The sequence below is a fragment of the Cricetulus griseus genome, chromosome 2 (genome assembly GCF_003668045.3).
Source record: "Cricetulus griseus strain 17A/GY chromosome 2, alternate assembly CriGri-PICRH-1.0, whole genome shotgun sequence".
Classification (NCBI taxonomy): Eukaryota; Metazoa; Chordata; class Mammalia; order Rodentia; family Cricetidae; genus Cricetulus; species Cricetulus griseus.
Genome location: NC_048595.1, coordinates 33,317,975 through 33,329,975, shown reverse-complemented (window position 1 = coordinate 33,329,975; position 12,001 = coordinate 33,317,975). Strand labels below are relative to the sequence as shown.

At 43.7% G+C, this 12,001-nt stretch overlaps 1 protein-coding gene across 1 annotated transcript; it reads right to left on the bottom strand.

Annotated features, from left to right (window-relative positions):
* Positions 1–8,109: 8,109 nt before the first annotated feature.
* On the bottom strand, positions 8,110–9,097 carry LOC100752908 (olfactory receptor 2A12). Its single transcript, XM_027398974.2, has one exon. The coding sequence runs from the start codon at positions 9,052–9,054 to the stop codon at positions 8,110–8,112; it is 945 nt and encodes a 314-aa protein (XP_027254775.1). The 5' UTR covers positions 9,055–9,097.
* Positions 9,098–12,001: the final 2,904 nt, after the last annotated feature.

The window sequence follows — 12,001 nt, the reverse complement described above, 5'->3', positions numbered from 1 at the left end:
CCTTGCTTAAATATTTGTTTCCTTTCTATGTCACTTCCTGCCTGGAAACACCTCTTCTCCACTACATTTCTCAGAATCCTCTTTGACTCCTAGTCTCATCTAATTTGCTGCCTCATTGGCCAAACAGTACTTTATTTATTATCCAGTAAGACAAACACATACACAGAAGCACTTCCCCCATCACAGCCCAGATACAGCAAGGAGGGCCTAGGCCCTCCCCCAAACAATATGACAGACTTGAAGGTCCCTGATGGAGGGTCTCACTATCCCTGGGGTGGAGTTTGGGGATGGGTTGGAGGGGGCTGAGGGGGAACATGGGAGGATGGGAGGGTGAGGGAATTGGGGGGATGGATATGTAAATATGAGTAGTAATTAAAGAATTTAAATAAAAATACGAAACATCAAAAAAGAAAAAAGAAATTATCCCTGGCAAAAGGATGTTTCCTTATATAGAGTTTAGAAAATTAAAATATATACACCATACCATAGATACATAGTCAGGATTTCAATGGGCAGCTGCTTTAAGTTCTAAAAGGCTGATTCTGTAATGACACATTTATTAGAAGTTATGATCACTAATGGAGATATCTGTAAAAATTAAGACTAACAATGCTCCAGAATATTTCTTTACTAAAGTGAAACATCTTTTTACATTACAACATAAAGCATTTTACAAGTGTACCACACAAACCTACAGGAGAAGTTGCTATAGAAAGATCTAATCACATTTTAAAATATGTGCCTTACCTAAACACTGAACTGAACTCTGGAATGCAGTTGCAGAGAGGGAGGAGTGATGAGCAAAGGGGTCAAGACCAGGCTGGAGAAACCCACAGACACAGCTGACCTGAACAAGGGGGAGCTCATGGACCCCAGACTAATAGCAGGGAAACCAGGATAAGACTGTTCCAGACCCCCTGAATGAGGATGTCAGTTTAGAGGTCTGGACAATTTATTGGGCCTCTGGTAGTGGATCTGTATTTACCCCTAGTACACAAATGAACTTTGGGAGCCCTCTCCACATAGCCTAGACACACTGGGGAGGGTCCAGGACCTGCTCCAAATGATATGACAGAAGATTCCCCCATGGAAGGCCTCACCTTCCCTGGGGAGCAGAAAGGGGTTAGGATAGGGGGTAGGTGGGGGGCAGGAGAGGAGGAGAGGGAGAGAGAACTGAGAGTGACATGTAAAAGAAGCTTGTTTCTAGGATGACACCAATTTACAATCTAAGCAATAGTGGAGAGACTACCATAAATGCCCTTCACCTATAATGAGACTGATAACTACCTTATATGCCAACCTAGAACCTTCATCCAGTGGCTGATGGAAGCAGAGGCAGACACCCACAGCAAACACTGAACTGAACTCTGGAACCCAGTTGCAGAGAGGGAGGAGTATAGAGCAAAGAGGTCAAGACCTGGCTGGTGAAGCCCACAGAAGCAGCTGTCCTGAACAAGGGGGAGTTCATGGACCCCAGTCTGCTGTCTGGGAGTGATCCAGACCCCTGAAAGTGCATGTCAACTAGGAGGCCTCAGCACCTTATGGGACCTCTGGTAGTGGATCACTATTTTTCCCCGGTGTAAGAAGGGACTTTGAGAGCCCATCCCACGTGAAGGGATGCACTCTCGGCCTGGACACATGGGGGAGGGCCTAGGCCTGGCCCAGGATGATGTGGTGGACTTTGGGGATCCCCCGTCAAGGGCCCTACCCTGCCTGGGGAGTGGAAGGTGGATTGGGTAGGGGGCAGGAGGGGGTAGGCGGTAGGGGGAGGAGAGGGAGAGGGAGAAGGTATTGACATGTGAAGCAAGCTTGTTCCTAATTTGAACTAATAAAAAATAATAATAAAAAGTCACAGCTTGTAAAGCACTTTCACAAATGTTTCCTCACCATGTCCTCACAGCAGGCTTGTGACTAATCTGCTAGGGTCTCCATTTCACAGATGTGAAGGATAATTACAGACACTGAGTCTTTGCCATAGCCAAGCCTGAGTCAGTGATGAAGGTGTGGTGTTACAGGATTTCTCACCCGGTTCTGCAGCTCCCTTGCCCCAAATGAACACACAGACACTATATTAATTATAAGACTGTTGGCCAGTAGCTAGGACTTTATATTAGCTAGCTCTGTCTTAATTATTAACCCATTACTATTAATCTATGTATTTCCACATGGTCTTGGCTTACTGGAGAACAACTGACATGTCCTCTCTTCCTGGGTTCACATCACAACTCCTGTCTGCCTACACGTCCCAGAATTCTCCTCCTCTGGTAGCCACACCTATCCTTCCTGGCTGGCTGCTAGCCACACAGTTTTTATTCATCAACCAATTAGAGAAACATATACACAGAAGGACAACCTCAACAATGTGGGGCATTTTGCTGTTCTCTGAGTCAGAAAATACTTTTGAGGTCAACATCTCCAACTTCCCCTTCTTCATAATCATAAAATCTAAAGTCTCCCACAAAAAGTGATTTTCAAAAAGACAGCTACTGTGTGAAGCTGGAGCTTTCTTGTGTGGTCTCTCGGTTGTGGGCCCTATCCATTACCCCAGGACCCCCACTTCTGCTTTGTTCTATGAGTGTTTAAAGGAAGATTTATCCTGAAGCTCAGTGATAATTAGCCCACCACAGGACCTGTTTGTGTGTCATCACTATTTTAAGTCCTGGAGGTTATATCTCAAGGCTATAATCTTATATTAACTAAGAGACTGACACACAGATCTGGCAAGCTACAATGAAACTACAGAAGAATGATGATGACCATAATAAGGACAATATCTGTCTTAATCAGAGTTTGTGTTCCTTTGAAGAGCCACGTTTACCACAGCAACTCTTTTTTTTTCTTTTTTTATTAAATTATTAATATTTTCACATGTACTTTCCCTCTCCCTCTCCCTCCCCCTTCCCCAATCCTTCTCCCCCACCTCCAACCTACCCCCCACCCCATCCACCCGCCACTCCCCAGGCAGGGTAGGGCCCCCAACTGGGGCTCCACCAAGTCCACCAAATCTTCCTGTGCTGGGCCTAGGCCCCTCCCCATGTGTTCAGAGACAGAGCGAATCCCTTCAAGTGGGATGGGCTCTCGAAGTCCCTCTCACCCACCAGGGCAAAACACCAGTCCACCTCCAGAGGCTCCCAGGAGTGCAGGGGCCTCCCCATTGGCATCCATGATCAGGGGGCTGGATTAGTCCTGTACTGGCCTCCCAAAGAGCATCTAGGGTCGATATGCTTTCCCTTTTTCAGGCCAACTGTTTCTGTGGGTTTCTCCAACCAGGTACAGACCCCTTCGTTCTTCATTCCTCCCTCTCTTCAACTGAGTTCCAGATTTCAGCTCAGTGTATTTCTGTGGATGTCTGTCTCTGCTTCCATCAGCCACTGGATGAGGACTCTAGGATAGCATAGAGAGTAGTCATCAATCTCATTCTAGGGGAAGGGTTTCTAGGCCATCCTCTCCTCCACTGCCCAGACTGTCAGATCATGTCATCCTTGTAGGTCTCTGGAGATCTTCCTAGTTCCAGATCTCTTCTCGGACCTATAGTGGCTCCCTCTGATATGGTATCTCTCATCATGCTCTCTCTCCTCTATTCTTCCCCCAACTCAATATATCTGCTCCTCCATTTCTTCTCCTCTACTCTTCTTCTTGTGCTCTTATTGTGGCAGCACCCACTCCCCTACCCTCTCAATTAGCTCGGGAGTTTATGCCACTTCCCATTCCTGGGGTCCATTTATCCCTTAGAGTCATTCATGATTTCTAGTTTCCTTGGGGTAGAGGATTATAGGCTGGTAAACCTTTGCTCTATGTCTAAAAATCATATATGAGTGAGTACATACCATGTTTGTCTTTTTGTGATTGGGTTACCTCACTCAGGATGGTTTCTTCTAGTTCCATCCATTTGCCTGCGAATTTCAAGATTCCATTGCTTTTTTCTGCTGAGTAGTACTCCATTGTATAAATGTACCACATTTTCTCTTTCCATTCTTCAGTTGAGGGGCATCTAGGTTGCTTCCAGGTTCTGGCTATTACAAACAATGCTGCTATGAACATGGTTGAACATATGTCCTTGTTGTATGGACAAGCAGTATTTGGGTATATACCCAAGAGAGGAATGGCTGGATCTTGAGGTAGATTGATTCCCATTTTTCTGAGCAACCGCCATACTGATTTCCAAAGTGGTCTTACAAGTTCACACTCCCACCAGCAATGGAGGAGTGTTCCTTCTTCTCCACAACCTCTCCAGCATAGGTTGTCATTGGTATTTTTGATTTTAGCCATTCTGACAGGTGTGAGGTGGTATCTCAGAGTTGTTTTGAGTTGCATTTCTCTGATGGCCAAGGATTTTGAGCACTTTCTTAAGTGTCTTTCAGCCATTTCAGATTCCTCTGTTGAAAAATCTCTGTTTAGTTCTGCACCCCACTTTTTAATTTCATTGTATGGTGTTTTGGTGGCTAGCTTCTTGAGCTCCTTGTATATTTTGGAAATCAGTCCTCTGTCAGATGTGGGGCTGGTGAGGATCTTTTCCCATTCTGTGGGTGGTCGTTTTGTCTTACTGACTGTGTCCTTTGCCTTACAGAAGCTTCTCAGTTTCAGGAGGTCCCATTTATTAATTGCAGACCTCAGTGTCTGTGCTTCTGGCGTGATGTTCAGGAATCGTTCTCCTGTGCCAATTTGTTCAAGGGTTGTTCCCACTTTCTCTTCTAAAAGATTCAGTGTGGCTGGGTTTATGGAGAGATCTTTGATCCATTTGCACTTAAGTTTTGTGCATGGTGACAGGTATGGATCTATCTGCAATTTTCTGCATGTCCGAATCCATACCACAGCAACTCTTACAAAGAAAGTATTTAATTGAGATGGTGGCTTAGAGTTCAGAGGTTCTGTCCATTATCATCATAAGAGGGGGAATGGTGGCATGCAGGCAAACATGCTGGTAGATATGTTCATCGAAGGCAACATTAAGTAGACTAAGATACTGGGAAGTATCTTAAAGCATATATGAGACCTCAAGTCCACCTCCACAGTGAAACACTCACTCCAAAAAGAACACAACTATCCCAACAAAGCTACACCTCCTAATAGTGCTCCTCCCTGTGAGATTATGGATGTCAATTACATTCAGACTACCATAATCCACTCCCTGGACCCCATATGTTGAAACAATATCATAATGCAAAATGCATTTAGTCCAATTTCAAAAGTCCCTGTAATCTATCATGGTCTCAATAATGTTAAAGTTGAAAGTTCATAGTCTCTTCTGAAACACACACAATCTCTTAATTGTAATACCCTATATAATCAAGGTCAAAAAATCACAGATTTCCAACATATAATGGGATAGGTTATAAATTCCCATTACAAAAAGTACAGAAGGGAGGAAATACTAGACCAAAGCAAAACCAAAAACCAATTGGGCAAAATCCAAACTTGGCATCTCAGTGTCTCATGTCAAAACGCTCTTCAGATATCTAACTCCTTTAAGTTTTGCTGAATGCAGCATACTTCTTTCTCTTGGGCTGGTTCTGCTCAGCTATCAGTTTTCTTCAGAAGGTATCCCAAAGCTCTGGCATCTCTAACATCTGGTAGTCACCAAAGCAATCAAGGCTTCAACTCCAAGGCAATCCACAGCTTCAATCACCTCTCTAGGCCTCCATTCAGGGACAACCCCTGACACATGCCTGGCCTCAGCAACTTTCCTTGGGCATGGAATGAGATTCTATCCTTGACTCCACAACCAAGTGGCCAAAGCCACCAGTTCTGCTGTTTCCTGAGGATGAAACATAGCTTCCTGTTAAATTACATCTTAACCAGCTTTGTTTATTACTTCCAATGCCTAAATTTGGCTGTCTGGAACTTGCTCTATAGACCAGGCTGGCCTCAAACTCAGAGACCTGCCAGCTTCTGCTTTCCTAGTGCTGGGATTGAAGACCTGCACCCCTAACCCTGGCTCTAAGCTTTTCTTTAATTCCTTTTCACAAGTTAGAAACTTAGCTGGGTAGGATCTTGCCCTGTGGTCACCACTCCCTTTATTCCATTTCTTAATCTGTCTCCCTGAACCTAGGATTTAGTTCCATTCCACTTCCTGGTGCTCCTTTTCTCCTCAAATTATTCTATATCTTGTATTTCTATTTGCTCAGCTTGCTCCTTTTCGTTATTAATCTTCATTGGAGTTAACACTAATAACCACAGACAGAGTCTATACTAGGCTGTTTTGAGATTTCCTCTGCCAACAGAATTAATCCAAAACTCTTCACTTCAGTCTCGGGCAGCTATTCAGACAAGGGCAAAAGGCAACCACATTCTTCAATAAAATATCACAAGAATGACCTCTAAGCAACATACTAAAATTTGTCTCCTCTGAAACCTCTTGAGCCAGGCCCCAACAGCTCATCAAATCACACTCAGCACCCCTGTCTTCCATGCTTCTCCTTGTATGGCCCATTAAGCAGCACTTAAAGTGTTGAACAGCTTTTCTAATCTACAGTCCCAAGGTCCATATTCCTTCAAACAAAAGCATGGTCAGGCCTATACCCCAGAACCTTGTACCAACTTCTGTCTTAGTTAGGGTCTCTATTCCTGTGAAGAGACACCATGACCACAGCAACTCTTACAAAGAAAACATTTAATTGTGATAACTTGCTTAAAATACAGAGGTTCAGTCCATTATCATCATGGCCTGAGCCAGTGACCTCAAGCCCACAGGAAAATTGCTTTTTCATGAATTTGCACCTTAATGTTGGGCTCTAATATGTCCCATGAAAAATAAAAACCCAGAGACAGATATTGGGGTTCAAGCTGAAAACCAGAGAAGCAAAGCAGTCAAGCCAGTAGATCTTACCTTTACCGAGCTGAAATGGTAATCCTGTCTTCATGAATCTTCAGAGACAAAAGCTCTCAGCTCCTGTCTCCTCCTCCTTATATTCCTTTCTCAGTTCAGCCATATCCTCCTGTCTCCACCTCCCTAGTGCTGTGATTAAAGGTGTGTGATCCTAAGTGCTAGGATCAAAGGTCTGAGCTATGTTACTCTTCACTCTTATGTAGGTCAGGGTGGCCTTGAACTAAGAGACATCCATCTGTCTGTCTTCTGAGTCCTGGGATTAAAGGTGTGAGCCACCACTGTCTGGCTAGCTAGTATGGCTGCTAGGACTAAAGATGTGTATCACCACTGCTTGACTACTTCTATAGCTTGTGGCTGTCTTTGCTTTTTGAATTCTCAGGCGAGCTTTAATAAATCATAAATAATATATTACCACAAGAGGCAATCCATACCGATCACTATCCAAGTGTAGAAAGGGAGCCAGCAGTCAGTAGTCAACAGTTATACATGCCCTTGACTGCTGCCTGATAATTGGAGCAGATGTTGGAAGGTTCTGATGAGACACATCTCTCTTCACTTCCAACATTGCATCATTTGACAGAAGAGGTCATCATGTTTCCCCATAGACCACACTTAACTAATGTGTGAAGTTTGTTATCTGAGCTGTATTGATTCTTTTCCACAGACTATCAGTTTAATTCTGTGCTAACAACACAGGCTGTGCTACTTAGCATATAGTACCTCAGTCTTCTGTTGTCTCTACTATCGAGCTATCCACACGTAGCATGCTTTGTGTTGGTTTATAGGTGTGCTGTTGTTTTATGGGAAGTACATTAGGTTATACATTACTCGCTGCCTTTTAGTAGAGGAGCCCACATATTAGACCATGACTACAAAACATGCATTAACTTCTCTTTAGACTGGTATGAGAGAAGGCTGTATTTGATAGAGAAGCAGGTTGTTACAGAGGGGTCAGAAAGATGTTGGTCTTTGTGATTTTATTTTTTTATTTTGGAATACAAGGGTGGAGGGCACATATGGAGGTACTAAAAAAATGCATGGGACTGAGATGCATGAAGTGAAATTCAGAATAAATCTCTGCAGGCATTATACTGTGAGATTACTTAGGTGCTTTAAATTATGCCTTAGAGTAGTCTGTGAATCAAAACAGGCACAATGGTTTCACAGTGGTTTGTCCCAATTACCAATTACTATGTTGGTTCAAACACACAGGTCAGTTATAGACACTGCCAATTTCTTAAACATTGGATACTCTACTCCAGCTTCTCTTGGATCCTGGTTCACTAGTCCACCCTACTATGTCCCATCACCTTGAGAAATGCCCTTTTGATGTCTTTATTCCGAAGACTGTAGACCACGGGGTTGAGCAAGGCAGTGAAGGCATTGTAAAAGAGTGAGATCTGCTTGTCTCGCTCAGGGGAGTAGCTGGAGTTGGGTCTCATGTAGATGTAAGTGGATGAACCATAGAAGAATGTGACCACAGTCAGGTGGGAGGCACAGGTAGAGAAAGCCTTGCAGCGACCCTGTGTGGACTTGATCTTGAGAATTGCCTTGGCAATATGAATGTAGGAAGCCACAATCAGACAAATGGGAGTAACAACCACGAAAACACTCAAGACCAGATCTATCATTTCAATGATGTGGGTATCCATGCAAGCCAGGCTACGCACTGAAGGACCTTCACAAAAGTAGTGGTTAACCCTGTTAGGCCCACAATATGGCAAACTCATGGTAAAGAAAGTATGCAGGGCAGAAAAGAAAAATCCAGAGATCCAAGACCCAGCTGCCAACTGAATGCACAGTCCCCAATTGAGGATGACAGTATAACGAAGTGGGTGACAAATGGCCACATATCTGTCATAAGCCATGACAACAAAGAAGATACACTCAGTTATACCCAGGGCACCAAACACATACATCTGCAGCCAGCAGCCAGCAAAGGAAATGGCCTGAGAGTCAGCAAGAAGATGCACCAACATCTGGGGCATGGTGGTGGTGACATAGCCAATATCCAATAGGGAGAGGATGCAGAGGAAGAAGTACATGGGCGTGTGCAGCTGTGTGTCCATGCAGACCAGCATGATGATGAGACCATTGCCCATGACTGAGCTCAGGTAGATGAGAAGGAACACAGTGAAGAGGATGCTGTTGGTGGTGGGGTCACTGGAGAAGCCAAGCAGGATAAACTCAGAAACCCAGCTTTGGTTCTGTCCTGGAATCATCCACATGGTGCAGGCTGTAAGAGAATCACATTCATCTATGTGTCACCTGGCACAAGCCAGCTATAGAGGCAGAAAGGGAAGACGCAGGCTGCTGAGATGGCTCAAAGGTTAAGAACATTGACTGCTGTTCCAGGGAACCAGAAAGCTTAGAGCTGTCTGTGACTCCAGTCCCAGGGGATCCGACTCCCTCTTCTCACCTCCCCGGGCCAGAGACTCACATGGTGTACAAGCATGCATATATAAAAAAACCTATATACAAAAAAATAAAAATAATACTTTTTAAATAAAAAATGAAGGTTGGGTGTGATTCTGAGCACACTGTTCAGTTTCTGTGAACTCTTCTCAAGTTACTGAACCTCCCAAAGCCGCACACACACACACACACAGGCACAACAGACATGAAAAATAAAGGATAAACAAGTAAGATGAAGAAGACAAAACAAACATCAGTCAGACACAGGTCTTTGCATGTAAAGTCCTGTGAGTGATGACAGAAGGTCATGTGTGCAATTCACTGGGGACTCTGTAGTCTTCTCAGGGGATGTTGATGGATCGTGTGTATATGGGAGCAGGAAAGTTCTTTCTTCCTTTTTGACTCCTAGATCCAACTGCACACACAAAAAAAAATCAATTCCAGGTGTACTGGAGGCTTGAGTGGTAAATCTAAAGCAACCATTTTTTAGATTCAAACATAATAAATAAGTCTATCATTTTAGGGGAAGCAAAGGTAAGATCTCTTTAAAAGAGCAATCTCCATGGAAAGAAAAAATAATGGTAATTTAGAATAAGCAAAAAAAAGAAGTATTCAGAATATTTATACAAAGAATTGGAAAAAGCATATCATAACAACAGATGCTCCAATAGAATAATAAGCCATATTTACAGGGCATTTCCCAAGGCAGCTGTCCAGCAAGCACTGATGAGGCTAAGTTCTCAGCACCATTGCTCATCTGGAAATTACAGAAGCACACCACAGTGCCAATGCCAACACTAGTCTTCTCAGTCTCACACCACCACATGCCTACCAGCATGGCTACAATGACAGATGTCTGGTATTGACAAGAGTGACTGCATCCAATGGGAGAGTAAATTAAAATGATCCATTTAGAGTGTGCCTGGTTGTGTTCCCTAAAATTGAACACATTCAATGCATTGCCCAGCGATACAAATATCAACTACATTTCTGGAACAATATAATCACAAAGGGACATACAAATGCATGCTCAAGGAAAGACATGTAAATGACATTTCCAAACACTGCTGAAAATAGTGTGAACTAGGGCACTACTCATATGCTAACCAGCAAGACAATGGCTGAGATGGGAATTGCTATTGATGGGAGTAGAACATGAAAGAGACTTCTAGACATCCTAGTCCTCACTTTCCCTGTCCTCATCCTCTCTTCTGACCAGTCTACTGCTCATAACCCTCACATCTGTCCTTCCTTTCAACCCAGGTCAGGAGCCCAGCATCTTTTTTATTATTAATTGATGGGGAATGTACTGTATATGTTCATCTTATTGATTATTGAATAAAGCATTTGTTTGGCCAATGAGACAGCAAGTTAGGCAGGACTAGGAGTCAAAGAGGATTCTGGGAAATGTAGTAGATAAGTGGTGATCTAGGCAGGAAGTGACATAGCAAGGAGACTCATATTTAAGCAAGGAGAAACAGAAAGTGCCCCCTTTCCCCTTCGCCTCCTCCAGTGGCGGGATGTGAGCCACCGGCAAGAGAGGGTGCCAGCGAAAGGCATCCTTTATAAGATAAGTCTTATAAAATATATAGATTTATGATAATTAAGACTGAGCTAACAGATGAGAATCCCAGTCATTGGCCAAGCAGCATTTGAACCTAATACAAGTTTCTGTGTATTCATTTGGGCCCTAACTCGGGCGGGCGGCTGGCGTAGAGCACACACATGGCGGTGGGGCTCAGCAGCTTTTGGCAGAAAGATTTATCGTAACAATTTTTATTTAAATTAAAAATAATCTTATTTTACATATCAATCCCAGTTCCTTCTCCCTCCCACTCTCCCATTCCCCAGCACAGGAGGGTGAGACCTCCTATGGGGAATCATCAAAGTCTGTCACATCATTAGGGGGAGGACCTAGGTCCTCCCCTGTGTGTCTAGGCTGAGACAGTATCCCTCCATAGGGAATGGTCTCCCAAGGCCCATACACTAGGGATAAATACTGGTTCCACTGCTAGAGACCCATAGACTTCCCAAGCCCCCCAACTGACACCCACATTCAGGGAGCCTGGTTCAGTCTTATGTTGGTTCCCCAGCTGTCAGACTGGGGCCTATGAGCTCCCACTTGCTCAGGTCAGCTGTTCCTGTGGGTTTCCCCAGCCTGGTCTTGACCCCTTTGAGGAGCCCATTGTCTTTCCTGGCACTTCTGCGTCAGCATCTCCATATGCCCCTTACTTCTTAATTTTTCTCCTTCAACACAGTCTTTTATATTTTAATTTTTAAAAATAGGTTCAATACTTTGTTGACTCACCATGGGACGCCTCACCCTGTCTGAGGAGTGGATGGGGGTTGCTGTGGGGAGAAGGTGGAGGAGCAGGAGGAAGGATAGGAGGGGATACTGGGATTGGTATGTAAAATAAAAACAAAATACCTGAAAAAATAAACATTTTAAATGTACAATCAATGTACTTTGATCATATTCTTCCCCCTCCAAACTTATCCCAGATCCTGACCCCCAATTTCATGTTCCTTCTCCTTCCTACTCTGTCTTTAAAAACAAAACAAACAATGAAAAGCTTTTAAAAATTAAAGAAAGAAAATCAAACAAAATGAAAAAAACATGGAGTCAATTTCCTATTGGCCAACTAATCCTGTACATGAGTCCTGCCTTGGAGTGTAACAGATACACATGGTGACACTTCATTGGGAAAAAAAAAACAGATTTTACCTTCCATAGCAGCTATTAACTACAAATACCTTCTT

What these genes read in the sequence shown, in the direction of transcription:
- LOC100752908 (XM_027398974.2), bottom strand. Translation starts at nt 9,054, where the DNA reads ATGTGGATGATTCCAGGACAGAACCAAAGCTGGGTTTCTGAGTTTATC.